The sequence below is a fragment of the Pundamilia nyererei genome, unplaced genomic scaffold, assembly GCF_000239375.1.
Source record: "Pundamilia nyererei isolate P.nyererei 1_Seehausen unplaced genomic scaffold, PunNye1.0 scaffold00049, whole genome shotgun sequence".
Classification (NCBI taxonomy): Eukaryota; Metazoa; Chordata; class Actinopteri; order Cichliformes; family Cichlidae; genus Pundamilia; species Pundamilia nyererei.
This window is the reverse complement of record NW_005187450.1, coordinates 47,900-68,534: the sequence shown is the minus strand read 5'-3', so window position 1 is coordinate 68,534 and position 20,635 is coordinate 47,900. Positions and strand designations below refer to the sequence as shown.

The 20,635-nt window shown below is 41.2% G+C and overlaps 3 protein-coding genes across 3 annotated transcripts in view; 2 read left to right on the top strand and 1 right to left on the bottom strand.

Annotated features, from left to right (window-relative positions):
• The first annotated feature begins 201 nt into the window (after window positions 1-201).
• alx3 (ALX homeobox 3) lies at window positions 202-5,413 on the top strand. The gene is made up of 4 exons (XM_005732832.1): window positions 202-601; window positions 4,006-4,280; window positions 4,428-4,553; window positions 4,706-5,413. Exons 1-4 carry the CDS (start codon window positions 250-252, stop codon window positions 5,054-5,056), a joined length of 1,104 nt encoding a protein of 367 aa, XP_005732889.1. The 5' UTR covers window positions 202-249; the 3' UTR covers window positions 5,057-5,413.
• A 2,687-nt stretch (window positions 5,414-8,100) lies between these two features.
• rbm15 (RNA binding motif protein 15) lies at window positions 8,101-12,922 on the top strand. Its single transcript, XM_005732831.2, has one exon. The coding sequence runs from the start codon at window positions 8,293-8,295 to the stop codon at window positions 10,879-10,881; it is 2,589 nt and encodes an 862-aa protein (XP_005732888.1). The 5' UTR covers window positions 8,101-8,292; the 3' UTR covers window positions 10,882-12,922.
• A 4,416-nt stretch (window positions 12,923-17,338) lies between these two features.
• Window positions 17,339-20,635, bottom strand: part of slc16a4 (solute carrier family 16 member 4) — a 28,328-nt gene continuing 25,031 nt past the window's right edge. Inside the window, exon 11 of the mRNA XM_005732830.1 lies at window positions 17,339-19,851. Within this exon, the coding sequence (XP_005732887.1) occupies window positions 19,643-19,851 (209 nt within the window). The 3' untranslated portion in view covers window positions 17,339-19,642. The remainder of the gene's footprint in view (window positions 19,852-20,635) is intronic.

Below are 20,635 nucleotides of genomic sequence, written 5' to 3'. Positions count from 1 at the left end.
TCTCTCTGTCTGTCTGTCTGTCTCTCGCACACACACACACACACACACACACACACACACACACACACACACACACACACACATGTGCGCGAGCGCGCGATCAGTCCCGGTTTCACGGGTCTTTGTTTCTGATCTGTTAAATCCCACCCACTTGACATGAACATAGAGGAGAAAAAAAATCTCTCACTCGGGCGCCCACGTTAACGGCACCCAGTTGCTGTTGTCGACACAGCCTGCTGGACCTGTAAGATGGAGACGGAGAGCTGTTTGCCTTTCTCTTCGCAGACCAGCAGGAGGACGCCAACAAACTCTCCGGGACTCGAGCACGGCGGCTCCAGCTCCTTTCTCCCCTGCGATGAGCTCCAGAAATCGCACCTTCCTCCGCCTTCTCTTCCACACCGTCTCAGCCTGAGAGGGGATCTCTACGCGACCGCAATGGGGAGGTTTGGTGATGCTGCGGTGGACTTTACGCACGGCGCTTCTCCAGCGAACCCGACCGGTTCACCGTCCAAACACAGCAAGTTCTTGGACAGTATCAACCAGGACCAGAAAGGGGTGGCAATAAGCGGCAAACCGTCGTTTTACGAGAACAACACGGACGGTGAGTTAAAGAGTTTTTGAGCGAACATTTACTGGAATTAGCCGCGTCTTAACTATCTCAGTTTTAACTAAAACAAAGTGCTGTAGCTTGATAGCGGGCTTTGGATCAAATAAGAATCATTAAAAGTACTTTACGTTTGATTTGCCCCACCCCTTTTTAAATTTTATTTAATTTTTTGTAACTTAGGTTTTTCTAAAGAAAATGCTCGCCATCATTCACTTGGCAACTGGTTGAAAAAAATAAGTAAATGGGAAAATCAAATTTGGAAATCATTTTACACTTTTTTTTTCTGGTTATTCAATTCAGTGGATCCTTTTTACAAATTATTTTTAGTATGCTGCATTTTGTGTACTTTTCATATAGTAATAAAAATAAAACAAAAGTGCATTTATGCAAAGAAAAGTGTGGTTGCAATAAAAATGTCACCAAGTTTTCTTTTTTCACTTAACAGTCCTTGATGTGAAGTTACAGAGGTTAAAGGTCAGCCTAACAGCAAGTTGGGTGTGTCATTAGACTACTACTCTTCTTTTCAGGCCAGCACTCAGCTTGGTATCTCTGTATTTTTGCAGACGCTCACGCTTTCAGTTTCTCCTTCTTTTGCAGACTTTTTGGTCACACAAAACAGAACTGACTTTGTTTTGCAAGCACGGAGTTGCACAAATGTCAGACACGATCGCCCACAAATGTCCATCTTGGGAAGGAAAGCAACCGCTGTATATGTTGAACTGAAGCCTGAAGAAATTATGTGGTCTTTCACTTTGTTTATTGGTGCCGATGATTCTGCAAAGCAGCAGAGGATATCAGCCCCGATAAGCTTCTTGTTATATCAGTGTCCAGAATAATATACATTAGTTTCATTCAAGTTAATGCCAAAGACAGCGAACACATTCATTAAATTTTCTTTTGCGCAATTACTTATGATAACACGATAATATCAGCCGGCTTCTTTCGAAATTAACTTTTATTTTAATTCTTGCTCAAGGAAAATGAGGTGTGCGTGCTTCCCCTTTTCCTTTTCTGTCTTTATCTCGTGCGCGCACACAGACATGCGCAAGATTTCCACTCATAACTACTTAAATAGTTTGATTTATTTTGCAGTTTAATGCTTATTGGTGCGAGTGTGTAAACCAGCGCATGTACGTGCAGAACACGTGCGCGCGCGTGTGTGTTCTTACGTTTTCTCTTTTAAACTTTCAAAAGCAGACGCGTCTTCCTGTTTCGTCTGCAGTGAGAGGAAAGTTTAACGTAAAAAAAACCCAAAACTTTTTTACATTGGTTTGTAATATTTTCTAGTTTTTCGCAATCAGCTATATTCTACTATAAAAGTTGAAAAAAATTAGAACGGTCAGATTTTAACTCAGTTATGGTGATTAGCCGATCTGTGGCTTTATCGTCGGGCACTAAAAGATTAAAATTTTAAAGTACTACATAGAAAAGACCCAACGATTCTGAAATGCAAAAGCAGTCCTTTATTTTTGCTTTTCTTTCTTTCATTTGTTATTTGGGAAGATGTAAATTCTTTTGGTGAAAAGAGAAAAATTCCGTTTTAATGATTGCACGTTGTTTTTGTATTTATTAGACTCATCTTCGTTGACACTCATTTTCTTTACGTCTGTTTGTTTGTGTTTGTGACTGTAGCGTAGCTGCCACAGTTGAGTTTTTTAGATAAACTGCATGCACAGGCTTAATATTTCTTTTATTATTCCTATTTTACTCCTCAGAAATATGCCACACATACCTTCATTTTTTTCCAATCATGTTTAACCTTCTTATACTCCACAGATACCATGTGCTATAATAACTTAATATTTTAACTGTGCAACTTAATAACTTACTACACCAATCACGGCTAATAAATATTCTTTATTCAGAACTGAACAAATTCAGAATATTTTAAAACCTCGGAGTAACATTTTGTCCAAATTTAAGACAAATGTAAAACATTAAAATCCATAGCAAGATGCCTGGAAAAATGCCATTTAAATTTCCACAGTCGCAAAACAATAGCTCATCGTGCTGGCAGCATGATATTCCTGCCTTTTCATTTTGAACTTATCTCCTTTTTGCTTTTTCCTGCATTTCATATAGATCTCCAATTACACTTGAGTATAGTCATAGCGGATATGGGTGCTTGACAAGGTAAAAGCTCAATGCCCCCTTTTTTTCCCTGCAGTTGAGTATATTTTCAGCATGTGGTGTAAGGTTGGAACTAATGGACTTGAGGAAATTAATGTTGCAATAAAGAGTGTTCTCTGTTGGGCCCTATATTGAATTAAGAGCACAGCAAAGTAGTGTTTCAGCTGCCCAGAGTGAGTGAGTGCCTCCTGAAAGATGGAAAGTGGTTTTGTTTCGTAGCTCAGGGTTAAACATAATGAACTTGGACAACAACATCCAAACACTGCAGGAGGAGCCCTTTCCATGGTCTGTTAACAGGAAGGAAAGTAACGCTTTGAGATTTTCCCTCACTCCTGAATGTAAATGGCAGAATATATAGAATTAGTCCAAAACAATCATGTGCTTTAACAGATAAAAAAAAAAAGTGTTTCTCTTAGACTTTCTCTACATGCAATGTAAAGAGCCTGGGCGGGACTGTTGCTGTGTATTGCTGCTGTATAAATAACAGTTAATTCCTCTCTTCAGATATTTGTGACATATTTCAACAAGTTCCTATCAAGTGTAGGTGACCCTGAAAATGCCCTTTGTTCTGCATATTGTAATCAGCAGGTCAAAGTTTAGCCAGCTTTTTGAGTATTTTCTACCTAAATATGGCTCGTCTGGCTAATCGGAGTAAATCTGAATTTGTGTTGCTTGTGCATTTTCTCTGGCGGCTCACAGTTTTTAGTATAATTTGGGAATGAAACTGAGAAAATAGTCACATACATCACAAACAAAACTTTTGATGTGATACACAATTTGTGTTTATTTTAACTGCAGTGTGTTGGTTTTAAAGTGTGTCCATGTGGGCCAAAGCTGTTTCCAGGTGAGCTGTGCTGGTTTCAAAAGGACTGCTCATCTCTATTTCTTTGCACAAGGGCCTGAAAAAGCTTTCAGCAACTTTGTAGAAACTATGTGAAAAGAAAAAGGAAAGTACACAAAATCAACTCTTTCTGACCAACAGGTCATAAAGGCTAAAATGAGCAGCAGCAAGACAAACAAACCAGCTCATTCATTATGTTTGCAGAGATTTGTACTTAAACAATTATAAAATCTAAATCAAATTTGGCGTTCCATAAAAAGTCATTTAAGCTGTATCTTCAGGCAATGATAGTCTCAAATGATTAAATTTCAGTGTATATATTGATGCAGATGGACTTAGAAAAAAACTGTTAGAATTTGTATATGATTTTATATTTTTGTTTAGTGGATGTGTAACTTTTCCTTTGCGTTTTCCTGCCTTGCTTCAGTTCGGGACAAAGGCACTCCAAAAACCATGGGCTATCCTGGGATTGTCACGGACTGTTGTGGCAAGCTCAAAGAGCCAGGCAGTGGTTTACAAGGAGATTCTATCGCTGACTCCATTGACTTATCTGGCAAAAACAAGAAGCGACGTAATCGCACGACCTTCAGCACATTTCAACTGGAGGAGCTGGAGAAAGTGTTTCAAAAGACACACTACCCCGACGTGTACGCCCGGGAGCAGCTGGCGCTGCGGACGGAGCTCACTGAGGCTCGGGTTCAGGTATGCCAGGGCAACTCCATCACAGTTGACACCTTTTTTATTTTCTAAATGTCATCAGAAGAAAGTATGATGCCCTAACAAAAAGTTGTCTTCTGGAAATTTACTGTTATACTATTTTGTGTTATAATATATTTTATTTTTTAAAAGGTTTGGTTCCAAAATCGCAGAGCTAAATGGAGGAAACGAGAACGCTATGGGAAGATCCAGGAGGTTCGCAACCATTTTGCTGCTACATATGACATTTCTCTCCTTCCTCGCCATGACGCTTACCAGGTAGGCCAATGTAGCTCTCACATGGCATGCATGTTGTAGTAGTAAACTTAACATCATAAAACCTGCTGAGAGATTGCTTTTTGTTTTCACTGTACAGGACTGAACAATATTAAAACTTTTGCTGATATCATTCTAAATCTCTTCCTATCCAGATGCAGGGCAATCTGTGGCCGGGGGCAGCTTCAGGAGGAGGCGGTGGTTCGGGTGCAGGCTGTGTCCTAGGGGCTGACTCTATCTCCTCATCCTGCATGAGTCCGTACCCTCACCCTCACAGTAATCTGCAGGGCTTCATGGGCATGCCCACATCCTCCAGCCACCCGCACCATCACCATCACCCGCCTCACCATCCAGGCATCAACAGTCTCTATTCTCTCCACGGCTTCCCAGGAGGCCTCGGGTCGCCTTCCATCGAGGGCCCCGAGACCGAATACAAGCCAACAGGCCTGGTGGCGCTGAGGATGAAAGCCAAAGAACCAGGCAGCATCCTCTCCTGGCCAACATGACCATAATAATGCCAGCTCCCCATTATGCACTGACTGAGCCGCAGCATATTACAGTCGTCACCCATACACGATCCCAGATGTACATTTGTGGATTTGACTCGAATATTTCCTCCAAACATTTATATAAATCAACTTAGAGACGTGTTGCTGTTCAGAACTGTTGGAACAGGCATTTTGCAAACAATAAGGCCAACTTGAGAATCTTGCACAAAACCCAACTTATTAATACAAACGTTCTTGTTTCCAGTTCTTATTTTGTATCACAGTGCTGAGACCAAAGAGGAGAATTATTTAAGCATGTAAAAAATGTATCATATTAATCCCTTTTAATGTCTGTTGTGTTGTGCGTGAGTAATAAAGGGCTCCATGTAAATTTAACTGTCTTATTCAGCAGCAAACTGTTTTGGGGAAGATGGATTTTCTTTTTCTTTTTTTTTTCTTTTTTCAAAATGAACAAAAACCATCTCAGTTATAATTATTTTAGCCATGACTCTTTTGCAAAACAATAGCCACGTTTGCGATGCAAATATAACTGGCAATGTGGTTATGAGGTAAAAATACTTTACAGGCTGTGGAGAAAAAAAAAGGTTTCTGCTGTGCGGAAAGTGTACAGAGTGAATGTGCAGCCCGCTAGGCTTCACTTCAAGTTGCACTCCATGCATCAGGGGAAAGTGGCAGGTTCATAATGGAAAAACTAACCTGGTGACCACACTTCACTACTGATAATAAAGTAGATAACCACAGATGGTTATGTATTTGTCATGCATGTCCTACCATGTGAGGTGTTTAGTCGATTACTGTGGCTCACAGCATATTTTGTATGCTGAGGCCAGGTCAAGGTCAAATGTCTTCTGCATCCATGTGTACAAGCAGAATATAACAGAATATACTCACATTATCCTGAATGCTGTCCTAATAATCGTTTTCAGAAAAATCTCCCCAAACAATTTATGTTATTGTCAAGGAAACATTGAATTGCACGGTACATCCCATATGGTGTGAATTACTAAATGCCAGTGCATTCATGTCAAACTGGCAAACATTTCAATCTGTGAGACTGAGAATGTGAATTGAGAAAAAGAGTTTCACTGCGGGACAAAGCCCCGCCAAGCTGAACTCACTCCCCGGGAGTGTGCATGGCTTTCAGGGGAATATATTGGCTCCCCTTTGTCTTTGCCTGCTTCGGTTTGACGGCGATGCAGGGGCGGATTAGCTGCCTTCCCCTAAGTCTGTGCCGGAGTTTCCTGAGAGCCACTAACATGTGGTTCCAATAGAAGAATGCAGAAAGCCATCAGAAACACTTTCCACACCCACAGCTTCAAATTCCAGCCAGTCCCTGGGAGACGGCAGCTCTCACTGCAGTCACATAGTCCCCCTGATTAATTCCCAGATTAAGAGGAGAAGATAAGAAGACCTGTCAGAAGGGATAAGGGATTGAGGAGATTGCTGTGTTTAGGAAAGCTAGAGAAATAGCAGATGGTGGATCAGAGCTTAATTTTGATATTTATTTTTACAGTGTGAGCAGGTTAATCAAATCCACCCGTAAACAAAAGAGGAAGCTTGGTGGTTTACTGATTTTGATATTTTTATTCCTTAAAACAGTCAGAACAGCTGTAATAGATTAACTCAGGGGCTCATGATCATAGTTTGGCTTATTCTACTTCAAAAATGTCTCAGAGTGAACACACGGTGATGTCATTTCACTATAGGGGGCCATAGGTTTTCATCAAGCTCTCATTAAAGTTATCATGCTGTTGCATTGGCTTTGATCTGTGTTAAATCAATGTATCAGGATCCAAAGAGCCTCTATGTTTTTTTCAGAAAGAAATGAAAAATGATGAGTCATCGCTGCACAATGCTAGAGCTAATCATCACTCAGTATGTCAGGGTTGCTAGCTGTAGACTGTCACAAGAGCCTGGAAGCTAGTATACCCTCGGCCTCATTATTTGACTAAAAAATGATTTAAGGCTCATTAAAGTCTGTAAAGCTGACTGCTGGCCACTGCTCTGAGCTTTGATCTCAACAAGATTGATCTTGGCTTCAAGGTGCAGCTATTGAGACACAACAGATAAGCTACTTTTATTTAACATATCCCACTAAGGTAAACAAAGTAGTGCACTGTGTGATTGGCTCAGTTTCAGCAGTTTGTCAAGGCTGCTTCCAAAATTTTATTGCTAGGAAAAATGTTTTGGCAGTTCATTTGAGAAAATCAAATATTCAGAATATAAAATGTTTGTGCCGAAGTGCAAACAGCAGTGCTTGATTTGAGCCAAAGCATGACTTGTAAGAAATGGGGAAATACTGTGAGACATTAAAGAGCAGACATTAGTAGGTTGTGATGCTTTCAACTTAAAAACTAAAGTGTTTTAATCGTCTCCATGAAAAGGCTGTAATATCTACTGCTACATGTGGCCTACACTGTAGCAGATATTAGTCAATATCAGCAGCTTGATTTGCTCATATAGTTGCCAGGAAAGGCCCTTTCCGCTCAACGCTTAGGGGAGTGGGCTGCTGCACTTTCTGTTCAATACTGCCATCTTGTGGTATTGGATCTAATTGAAGATAAAAGGATTATCTGCTCGCCCCGACACCATAATTAAGTCTCACCTCCCGGGAAAAACTAAATGAATAATATTCTTACAAAACCTGCCCACAGTATTATGCTACAGTAAACAGTGAATGGACAGCAGAAACTGGCGTTGTGATATAAGCAATAAGATTTATCTTAAGTCTTAAGGTGCAGCCATTTAGACCTAACAAATAGGCCACTTTTATTTAAATAAGTAGAATAGCATACAGCTCAACAAAATAAAAATATAATATGACAATGCAAGTGTCTTAATAAGGTAAAAGCTTTTCTGAAATTTCAAAGGAATACAAAATACAAATAAAGTAAAATGTACGTTTATATTTAAACAAACACAAACAATTTCGATAACTTATTTATTAGTTTTTTTTATTTTATACTCAATTTATTAAGAAAATATAAAAAATATAGTGCCTTCCGCTGGGTGATTGACGTGCGCTTTAAAGCTTCCCACCCACTTTCTAACCAATCAGAACGAAGGGGTGGGTCTTCGAGCTAATCTTTACAAAATGGCGACTGTTGTTGTTTTGCCGCAGGGTCAGTGAATAAACCTGTTTTTCACTTCAGTTAATTTCTGCATTAAATTGCAGAAAAAAATCGCACCAAGGAAGAGCAAGTGTCCCGACGGTCGACACCGAGTGGGCCGAAATGAAAGGTAAAGAGCGGTCGCCGATTAAAAAACGCTCCCGGGCCCTGGACGATATTCGAGACAGGGGAGGATGCCATCCGACCAGCAAGAAAATGGGGGCTCTGTCCGTTTCCAGTGGGAGTAATAATGGAAACAGTTCGTCCAAAGGCGACGGCGGCTCGACAAGACGGAGTCTCCTCGGGGAAAAAAGAGACCGAGATTTCGACGGTCACAGCCGGACTGGAAATAATCACAGTTGTCAGTCTGCAGCTGCCGCCGCCGCCGCTGCAGCGAGCTCCGTGGGCAAAAACCACAACCTGAGCCTGACGCTGGATTTAGCCTCACCAAGGACCACCTCTCGGGGTGAGCCGCGGTTGCAGCCACCCAGCACAGAGAGTGAGTACAAAACGCTCAAAATCAGCGACCTCGGCACTCAGCTTAGCGACGAGGACATCGAGGACGGACTCTTTCACGAATTTAAAAAATTTGGCGATGTGAGCGTCAAGATAGGTCGTAGCAACGACGAGCGGATAGCCTTCGTAAATTTCAGGAAGCCGGAGGACGCCAGAGCGGCTAAGCACGCCAGGGGACGGCTGGTGCTGTACGACCGGCCGCTGAAAATCGAGGCGGTCTACATCAACCGGAGGAGAAGTCGGTCTCCGGTGGAGAGAGACGTGTACGGTGCGGCTCAAAGCCACAGACATTTGCAGAGACCCCTCTCGCCCACCGGGCTGGGATATAGAGACTACCGGCTGCAGCAGCTAGCCTTGGGACGGCTTCCTCCACCCCCACCCCCACCCCCACCTTTGCCGAGAGAACTGGAGCGGGATAGGGAGTTCGCTCTGTTTGAAGCCAGAGCACGCCCAGCCTTCATTGCAGAACGGGCAGCTTTCCGAGAAGAGGATTTTATTTCTCCAGAAGATGACCAAAGAGCTAACAGGACGTTGTTTTTAGGCAATCTGGATATAACTGTCACAGAAGCAGACCTCAGGAGGGCCTTTGACAGGTTTGGAGTCATAACAGAAGTGGACATTAAGAGACCAACACGGGGGCAAACCAGCACGTATGGATTTCTGAAATTTGAGAATCTTGACATGGCTCATCGTGCTAAGCTTAGCATGTCTGGTAAAATAGTGGGCCGCAATCCCATAAAAATAGGCTATGGGAAAGCAACACCAACCACGCGCCTGTGGGTGGGTGGTCTTGGACCTTGGGTTCCCTTAGCTGCCTTGGCAAGAGAGTTTGATCGCTTTGGCACTATAAGGACCATTGACTACAGAAAAGGGGACACTTGGGCCTATATTCAGTATGAAAGTTTAGATGCTGCACAAGCAGCATGCACACACATGAGAGGCTTCCCACTGGGAGGTCCAGAGAGAAGACTTAGAGTGGACTTTGCAGACACTGAACATCGTTATCAGCAGCAGTTCCTGCAGCCTCTCCCAATACCACCATTTGACATGGTGGCTGAGTCATTTGTCCACCGTGCCACACCTGAACCACTGAGGGTCAGGGAACGAACTCCACCGCCGCTTCACTTCAGGGAGAGAGAGCTGTTTCCTGGAACTGACTGGCCCAATCCTGCTATTCGCGAGCGAGTACGTGCCTCACCTTTTGAGCCTCTGGAGCATTTGGACCGTGAGAGGCGAACTCGTGAGCCCTGGTCTTTGGAAAGAGAGCTGCAGGGGCGAGAGCCTGCGCGAGAGCCTGCTCGAAAGCGGCGCATATTGGAGGACGGGCGCCACATAGACCACTCCCCTGACAGCACTGAGAGGACAGTAAGACGCAGACGTGCTTCTCCAGATGGCAGTCCTGGAGGCAGCAGCAGAGATGGGGGGCGCTTTAGTGACTCAGAACGCCCCCTGCGGGGCGAGAGAGCCTCTCCTGCGACAGAACGCCACAGCAGCCTTGAAAGAAGCGTGTCAGACCGAAGGCCCAAAAGCCAGAGTCTGTCTGATAAGGGACTTTCAAGCAACATTATTTCAGCAGTTGGAGAGCGCAAGCGCAAGGCAATCGATGGTGGCAAAGGACCAGCCAAGAGAGAACGTTCTGAGAGCAGCTCAAAGGGAGGCCAGCCATCCAAGCTGGATGGCACCAAACTCAGTTTGGCCTGGCATGGTATGCTATTGTTGAAGAACAGCAACTTTCCAGCCAACATGCACCTGTTAGAGGGAGACCACAACGTCGCCAGCGACCTGCTTGTCGACAGCGCTACAGGAAGGCGAGTGAGTGAGCTAAAGATCACGCAGCGACTCCGGCTGGACCAGCCCAAGCTCGACGAGGTGTCTCGGCGCATCAAGGTGGCAGGTCCGGGCGGCTACGCAATCCTGTTGGCGGTTCCCGGCACCACAGAGGATGCATCTTCATCTGACCCTGCAGCTTCAACTCAGCGGCCGCTTCGCAACCTGGTGTCCTACCTCAACCAAAAACAAGCGGCTGGAGTCATCAGCCTGCCTGTGGGAGGAAGCAGAGATAAAGACAACACAGGGGTTCTTCATGCTTTCCCTCCCTGTGATTTCTCCCAGCAGTTCCTGGATTCCTCTGCCAAAGCTCTGGCAAAAAGTGAAGAGGACTATCTAGTCATGATTGTGGTCCGTGGAGCATCTTAAAGAAACAAAACACACTAAATTCAAATGGAATTAAAAAAAAAAAAAAAAAAAGGATCTGCTGTATGTCAGTAACTATTGCATGCTGTGTGTTCTGCATCATGGAGTACACTAGTATGGTTATTGAGTGTTATGTTACCATGTAAACCACTTAAAGGACAAACAGTGCCCCCCTGCAAAGCTAAAAGTATGTGTGTTTCTGAAGTTACTTTTCAGAGGTGTCAGTCGCAATCATCAATCTGCAGTAATTCAGCCAAAATTCTGTAAAGCGGTTAAAGTTTAGTAAGCTTAATTTATGAACAGAGAAGTCATGCAGACTATATTTTTCTTTGTAGTTCATTTGCAGATTTAAAATGTTAGCCATCCAGGTCTGCAACAGAAAAAAGGAAAATAGAAAAAGCAGGAGAGTTAGAAGTTTAAGAAGGGGACACAATAACAGCTCCATTTAAAATCGAACCACAAACTCAGTGTTGAAACCTCACCTTCCACAGGGCGCTAACAGTAACAGAAGAAGACATGTTGCTATTATAATGTCATGCATTAGACAAACAGGTGCTGTTATTGTGTCCTGATATTTGCACCAGGCTTTCAGAAAATACAATTTTTTTTTCAAAGCTTTGAATTACAGTGCAATAATATGTCTACTATTACCACTTTTTGATGAAGGGAGACAAACGCGATTTGAATTGTTTTTCTTTTCTTTTTTTGTGTTAGAGGGTCGGTGAACTATCTCTGGTTACATTTCAAGGTCAAAACATGTTGCACAATTTTTCTCTCACCCACCACATTACAGCGTTGTCCCATCTCTCATTTATTTTCATCCTTAACAAAAAGTCAGGCAAATGAAGTGTGGTTCACTGAGGAAGAGTTGTGCAATGCCTTTTAAGTGTTACGATGCTCATGCTTGTCTGTCGCTGTGGATTTTGAAAACTGGAAAACGTTGTGAAGGTCAGCAGATTCAACTTTCCTAGATACAGCTCAGTTTAATTGCATTAGAAATTCAGTTTGGAACAAAAGTACAGATTATGTTCAGGCTTGTTGTTTGGGTTTAGGTGTATTTGTCTTGTACGCCTCTGAATTGGAACGCCAAAATTGCAAGATAGACAATGAACTCAGTGTGAGTCCACTGGTAAAGCTAAATGGTCATGTCAACTCTGTATGAAATGCTGAATACTAACAGAATTTATTTTCAAGGGAACAGCCCATTACACATAGCGTAGTTTAAAAAACAAAACAAAAAAACAGCTACTAACATTTTTTTTTTCCACAAAATATTTTATTTTGTGCATCCCTGTCTTTAGAAATGGTTGTGAAAATGTGAACTATGAAAAAGTATAATAGTAATGGATAAAAAGCTTAGAGGATTTTGTGTTGATTTGACAGACTGCTTCATTTATTTACCCTAAAACCAGTAGGTCCTTCAATAATAATAATATTAAATATGCCAGTACAAACCTAATATTTGTACAGTAAGTAGGTCTGTGCAATTTTATAGTTTTAGAGGTATCTTAACAGTTAATGTTGATTTTATTTTAGCAGTCTAAATTTGACAGTATTTCACTCACGCTTGCCAACATTTATTTATTTTTCCCCAAGGCCTACCCTGTTTTGTTTTGCCAGTGTAGTTTTGCCATGTAGTAGTAACCTGCCATGCACTATAATTTGCTGAATTTGGTTTAATATGTATTGAAAACATTTATATGTGGGGGGGGGGGGAAAGAAAAAAAAGAAAATTGTTGTATATGTGAACATCACACCCACTGCGGCTTTGGACTCTTGAGGAGACGAGCACAGAGCTGAAAACCTCTGCAGAGAAGGCACCCTGGTGGTTGTGAGTCCTCACTGATGAGGCAGCTTTTAAGTTGTGTAGCCCATCTGCACCTGTGATGACTTCTGTTTAAAATGGAAAAATTGAGCAATGTACACTTTGATGTCATGGGGAAGGAAAATCCGTAGAGCCCATGCGAAGCTGTTCACATACCTGCAAGTGCATTTGGGCACTTAATGTGACCGATTATCAATAAATTGTTCATTTGAAGGGAAACATGTTTCTTCGATGGAAGTGAATTGAAGAAACGAGCTGCCCGTACCTTATTGTGTTTCGAAAAAGGAGTTGTCACTTGAAATTTTGTTTCTGCACACGAGAGGGGAGACGATTTGCAGTTTTAGCACCAGTGAAGAGAGACCCCCCCCCATTTCGAGTGAGGATTGCTGCTTACTTGCAGGCCAGTTCTGACCTCCTCAGTTGCCTAAATTACTTCCTCCCTCACGATTCCTGCTTATGTCCTCAACTGTTCCTGTTGGCATGCGAATGACCGATCAGGATCGAGGAGCCAGAGTCCAGTTTGCAGTGGCGGCACGTGCCAGTATCCTGTTGTCTCCTGTGGTCGTTACTCTAAAGGTTTCATGTGCAGTGTTCCTGGGTCTGAATACGAGGCGAGGGAAGCTCATCACCTCCGTCGCACACTCCACTCGGGAGATTGTGGGCGACGCCGCTCTGAAATTTCCATAGCATCTACAGTTCATGCTGTCACTCTCACTGCAGAGGCCAAGCTGAACCACTGGGCTGATTGTCTTTATTACACTTTGCCCAGTTATATGAGTTGATTTGACTAAATGTTTGTATCAGGGAAGAGGATTGGGCCAAACCTCAGCTAGGAATATTGTTTGTGTTCTCCTCTGATTGAACTCTCTCCGAGGAGACGAGTGAGGAAGCTCGTTTGCTTTTCTGAAGTCGTATGCCGTCATCACCCGAGGTCTGCTGCTGCTGCATGGAGCTGAAACACAAGCAGGCCTAATCCTTTACCCTTTTTTTGCATCGCTGGAAGGAATCTACGATGCACCTCACCACTTCCCCAAATTCATCTAGGAGACTTGTTTATTTTGACAATTCCCTTTTATAAGTTTAAGACCGCTGTAGACAAAAAAAGAGGAAAGAAAGCTTCCATTTCCCCCAACAACCTGTTATAGTCATGTTAGTGTGAAAGCAAATGCTGTGTTCTGTGCTGAGGATGAGCCCTTGCTTCACTAGAGAAACATTGCCATCTTGAGGACCACGGAGCACCTGCTTTCCTCTCTCACCATCTACCTGACACCATACAGAGCTGCTATCACTAAAACTGCTGTACAGAGACGGCACGATGGTGAGTAAGGTGACCGAGCGCTGCCTGCCAGGTCTGTATCGTTGGCTTTGGCAGCAGTGGTGAGTATTGAGTGTCAACACCTCACGTTTTCCAATAACAAATGGACAGCAGCACGGTGATTTTCATTACTGGGGTTATTTTTCTTTAATGACAATTGGCATGAATCCCAAAGGGCATGTAGGACAGAATGAGAATACAGTGCTGCACTGACCGTCGCCAGTTTTAAGATTAAGCTAAATAAAAAGATAAACTGTCCCAAATGATCAACAATTGCAAATTAAAATTTAACAAATTATGTGGAAACATTTGCTTGTTAGGCTACTGCAACTGCCACACCTCTAGATCACGTACAAAATCCTGGGTATTGTTTCTGCAGCTTTCAGGTCAATATCATTCTTTCAGAGATCAATCATGTCACTGATTGTCAGGCACTAAAGGCAACACTAATATTGTGCTCTGTGAAGTTACTGGTATAAATTCAGTTATAAGGATCTCATTCTTTTATTGTGTGGCAAAAGATGGCTTTAAGCATTGGTGATAAATGAATGCATTACTGAACAAATACTTTAGTATGAAATTTGAGGTGCTTTGAGTATGTATCAGTATGCTCATACGAGATTTAGAGACCTTTTTTTTTCACTCGACTGCATTTGTAACCTGTAGTTGCTGATTCCTGTGCAGATCTTAATTACTCTGACTAAATTACAAGTGAAACAACACTTTATTGATGTATAGGAATATAAAATAACTAAATGTAAGCCCCACCTTTACCAGTGAGATGCAGACACTAGTGAATGAGTAATTATAATCTGTATTTTATAATACTTGTTGTTAAATACTTCTTCCAAAATTGTTTCAAATCACTGTAGTTACTTTTAAGAGTACTTTCTGTCATAGATAATATTATTGATTATGCATGCAGAAACCTTTAATAGATTATAGTCTTCAGTTAATAAAAACAAGCAAAATTAATTAATTGATTGATTGGTTGATTGCAGAGATCTAGTCCCAGATCCTCTAAATCCAACATAGAGCAGCTGAAGCTAATAATAAAAAGTCCAATCTGTGGTCAGAACTACAGTGCGTGTTTTTTGAGGCTGTGTAAATAGAAACAGTGAGCTCAGATACTGTCAAATAGGACACTGTTTAATGGAAAGCAGAGTGCAGTAGTGTTATTAGGTATCACTGTACACTAATGTATCTTACAGGTCAGCAGAAAGATCATAAGCTGGTAATGTTTTCTTCTGTTGTTGTTGTTTTTTAAATGTTCCCAATTTTAGAAAACTCTACACAAATAGAAAGATTATTTAAATCACAGCTGTATAAAGTTTTTAACTTTTTGAGAGAAGGAATTCTGCAGATTCACACATTTCAAAGATTATTTGCTGAAACCGATGCAGCTTATTAGACCACCCAGTGTAAGGTTCATGCCACAACTAAATTAACAGTTTTGGTAATTAACATAATATTTTTTTAATGTTTCTGTAATGGTTAATCCAGCAGTATGTACAAAATATTTTTAATAGCTAAAATGTACCTGTTATTTTTATCCATGAATTCAAAAAATTAAGAACATGATGTTATTTTTTAACTTTTGATTAAGAAAAATTAGTTCTAGTGGTTGAATGTTATAATTGATTAATTTCTGACTTCTCAAATTTGGACATAAAAACATGAATTCAGTTTGTTAGCAAAAACAAACAAGACATAATTTAAAAAAAAAAACGTTTTTTAGACAGATTTCTAAAATATTTGTTTTCTCATTTTTTATCACGTGCAGTCAAAAATCTGTTAAGCACTGCATATCATCCAACTATACTGACTCTGGTTATAGTGTCACTACTTACATGATTTTGTGCAATCAATGTTTGCAAACACCTTTTTTGTACATAAGTATTTTTGCAAATAATCTGAAGCGAAGTATAACACTGTGAAATAAATCTCTAAGACCGAGGTACGATATGATATCCTTGTTAATACATTATTGTTAAAAGATGATCTGATTTGCTGTTATGGCCACAAAAACCACATATTCATACTTACTTGTAGTATCCATGCTGACTGCAGTGTAGTTCGTTGTAGTGTTAAGCACCAATTTGTATATTAGCATTTTATGCTGGTGAGATTTCCTATTTCTTGATAAGTGTTTCTAATATTACTTTTTTTCTTTTCTTTTTTTCACCTGACACACTTTAAAGCGTTAAAGTTTGCAATCATTTTGCACCTTTATGAGTGAAACCATGTTTGTATTTTTTTTTTTTCCTCTCAGGGTTCAGCTGGACAGCTCTTTGTTCCCAGGATACTTGACACACCACCAGGTGTCATCTGCAGTAAGTACCCCGTATGTTGTGAGTAGCTGTAGCATGAAATCTGTGACAGCTGTAGATGAATATCTGGTATTTAGGAAAATGAGTGTAATTCTTATTTAGCATGTCCTGATAATGTGTCAATAAAACAAGTTTATTTGTTAAAACTTGTGTTTCTTGGCCTGGTGTTAGTTTGTCATCTGAATCACACAATAACAGACTGAGGTACACATCAGTTTATTACAGCTGACCTGCACACTGTTACAGCGCTTAAAAATAAACTCTACTGGCTTAGAACCAGAAATCTATGATTGGTTAACCATATCTCCTAAAGTCAATCAGTTAAAAAAAAAAAATCCAGGAGTGAGAGTCAGGAATTTAAAATAAGTACCTCACCGAATAATGTTTGCTGCAACAAAAGCATCCAATCAAATGTCATCAAACGGCACATGGATATTGTTTAAGCGTACAGCTTCTTAACATATCCAGATAACTAGCAAGTAAAATGATCCCTAACCCAAATCTACCTTTAAAGCATCAAATACTTTTCATAAAAGATGCATTATAGTACAAAATAGTCAGTGGAACTAAATCACAAAAGCATGCTGATGGTGAATGCAACTCGTGAGGCAAAAGAGCCTTTGTGCATGACTGCTGTTATAGAAACAATACAAAGAACCTCGCTCAGTATTGTGAAAAAGAGTTGAGGGGGAATAATTTGGTACTAATTGAGACAGCATTCTTTGAGCAAAAGCCTCATTCAGCCACACGAGGGCAGCAAAACAAAGCGCACGATTCAATTAAGACATTAAAAATAACTGAATAGTGGGTGGTCATAGTGGTTTAAAATACGTACATTTTTAACCAGCAATAAGCTTCAAGTTGAAGGTTTTTTCTAATGTGATCTTTGGCTGATATCAGAGGAAGTTAGTAAAAGATACATTACCTTGTAAGGCAAACAGTGGTGAAAAACAAGGAATCCGCTGAAAACAAAGAACAAAACAAAACCCTCTCTACAATAAAAAAAAAAAAAAAGATTTAAGACTCCCATGTACAAATACAATATCATTAGAAGTTGCATTGCCATTCACTGGCTGCCTGCAGGCACTGTAAAGACTGGGCAACAGTTTTAAACAGTCCACTTGTGGCACTGTGCATTTACATGGTCAACATTACACTATCAACACAGTTGGTCAGAGACATACAAGGACGTACAAGGATGACAAAATAACAAACAAAACAAGAACAAAATGCTGCTGTTCAGGGGAGCTCGTCGGCTCCATCGCTCCTCAGTCTAACTGCGACAAAGAAAACACTGAAACTTTAACTGAACAGCAGTCTTTCGGGAGCTGGTGATAGTTGCAGAGAAGGAAACGTGTTTATGTGCGCATTTACCAAAGGAAAATCTCTCTCTCTGTGCATTTGCATAGAACAGCTCATGAGCGTGTGCTGACAAGTTAAAGATAACTGACATCTGAATGTTTGTCATCATCAGTGACCTAGAAAAGGAGAAAGTTGTTTCCTTATATAATTATAAACTACCTAAGGTTCTAATTTAATACATTTTTAAAAAATCTGAAGAAAATACTTCAGAAGATTGCAGCTGTAATCACTGTGTAAAAGATTAAAATATCCTATGTGATCAAAAAAGATGAAGTAAGTCTGAACTGTATTTGAAGCACCGAAAGGAGGTTAGGCGAACTCAAAGTGTTGCAACTGAATTCTCAGTTTACTGACCAGTAAAACAAGTTACTTCACAGAAGAAAGCAACTGAATAATTTGCAGTGTTACATAAGAAAGTTATAAGCAAATAGTGAGTGATTAAAGCGGTAAAAAATTAAATAAATTGAGGCACTAAAGATAGCTGAAGAGTACGGTGTGAAAGTATTAGGTGAGTAATGTCAGCAGCTGAATGTCGGTTAAAATAGTTCAATAGACATTTGAGTAGAATCAGTTAAAGTGTCAGCCTGCAGTGCTGAAAGCAGCCTAAATGTCAGTTAAAAATAAGGGACAAACATTTCAGCAGATGCATTTACTGCTAAAAGGAGCTGATGTGTAAAAGCTTTAAAAGGGCTACTTTGCATGACAACAGTGAAAGAGCTGGGGTAAGTGAACGCCCCACAAGCAGCTTGCGTTTCATGCAAACGTCCTGCAGCCCTTAAATGCTCAAGCTGTCTGAAGACCCTCCCACGGCACAATGCACACCCATGAAAACTCCTGGGCTCTAAAAAGCATAAAACTTCTCATGTGACTCCAGGAAAGCCATGAAAGGTATGAAAAACTGAGCTAATGCCACCATTAGCATCTGCGCACAACTGAAAATAAGTATGAATGTGGTAAAAAAAAAAAAATCCAGAGGTGACAGGCACAGCAGAACAATTTCTGTGGGGGGAAAAAACCTGAAAGCATGATGCTCAAACATCTAAGAAGAAGGTCAACAAGACTGAATTTTGTGTCATCATAAAAAGATGCTGAAATACTCAACGGACAAAAAAAGTGTTTGGAAAAATGAAGAATGCCACTGCGAGTCTCAAAGTGAGTACTCCAGTAAACCACACGCCTACAATAATCAACTTAGCAAAGAGATACATTTTCTCGGTTAAACTGCAGAAGCAATGCAGGCTTTTTGGCTTCGTATTACAGATTATGTATTGTTTCACAGGCGCAGGCTGAAATAATACGGCAGCTCGGTATCTCGGCTATCTTGAGAGAATGTCATGCAGCATAATCACAAGCTGGCCCAAAGTGCATATCAGTGAGTAATGTTTACCAGATACAGGTAAAAGCTTCCCAAAGACATCAGGTGAAAAGTACTTTATCATGGATGCGTGCTTCCATGGATCATAACAAAAAAAAAGAAAGGAAGGAAACTCAACAGAAGACAGGATTTCGAGTTCAACTGCAGAGCTTCTTTCCGAGCAGTGTAATAAGCAACCAAACATTTCTGCACAGTCAGTGCAGTTTTATGTTTCTCTCCCAATAAGTTATGCTTGCATATGTGCGTATAATAAATTGTGGCAGGTGTTGTACGCAAGGATTTTCTCCAGTTTTGAATCGGTGTGCCTCTCATCAGAACACCGGGGGATAAAGTATTTTGAAGAGCACTAACATTTTGGCTTTGAAGGTTCAGAAAAGTCTTTTTTTTTTCCTCATCGACATCCCGACTACTGTAAGTTCTTAAACATCGTGTTGCTGTGCAGCCCGCGTAATGCTCCCGCTGAAATGTCCCGACTTCAAGCTGGAGTCCAAGGTGAACAGTGGGCAGGTCTGTCATCGTGAGCGCGTTGGTTCCAGATTGAACCCTGGAGTTAATTCCTACACAGCGCCGTTCTGCAGGCGCTCAGGGGTGAAACAGCCATTGGTCTTACAGCTGCTTTCTGCTCTTTTGGCCTGGGACAGTTTCCTCTTGGCCTTCCAGCGCTGAGCCAGCGGCTCCATAAACAGAGAGAGGGAGGAGAGTAGATAGCAGAGCCCCGCCAGGTAGAAGGAACAGTCGTAGGTCTGAGTGTAATCATATAAGAACCCTAGAAAGCACAAAGATCACAAGGATGCGTTAAGAGCCTGTGTGTTCATCTGTGAATACAGTTATTATGCTTTCTTCTTCTGGCCACCCCCACTCCCTTTTTAAAAACAGGGTCATGACTTCACGATAAACTACAAAGCAACTCAACTGTTACTTTCTTCATTCCTGTATTTCTATTTATTTCCTTTACACAAGCCGTGTTGATACAAGCATGCGAATGCAGATGAGACGGAGCAGAAAGGCAGGTGTAAACACATTACACAGCCATCTGAAGTTTGAGCGTTTATCCTGACTGTAATATTTGAAAACATTTTTTTAATGCCCTACAGCCCGAGGCAGGGGCCATGGCTTGCCAAACGTTTAAACAGAAGGGATAGTAAACAGAGCCACACGTTATTTCCATACGGCCATAAAGGGGGCCATTACTCACGTTTAAAACTCCCGAAATCCATAAGCTCCTCTGTGGGGATTGCTCAACACAGTGTGAGTGGGTTCAAAGCCTCTCACTTTAATGTGGGCCAAATGTTACCAGATACATTTATTTTTCCTAGAAGTAGCTCACACATATGAAGACGAAAAAAATCTAGGGCACTATATCTGTATTATGATTCAGCATTTTGTATATTTAAGGAGACAGCCTGCCAGTTGAGCACACAGGCAGATGTTACTTCTGCAACAATCTTACGCTGCAAAATCAGTGTAACAATAATACCGTTTACAAAGCAGCTCTCTCAAACCTACCATGGATACATCGCTGTTATTCTAAGGGTTTGACATGAAGAATG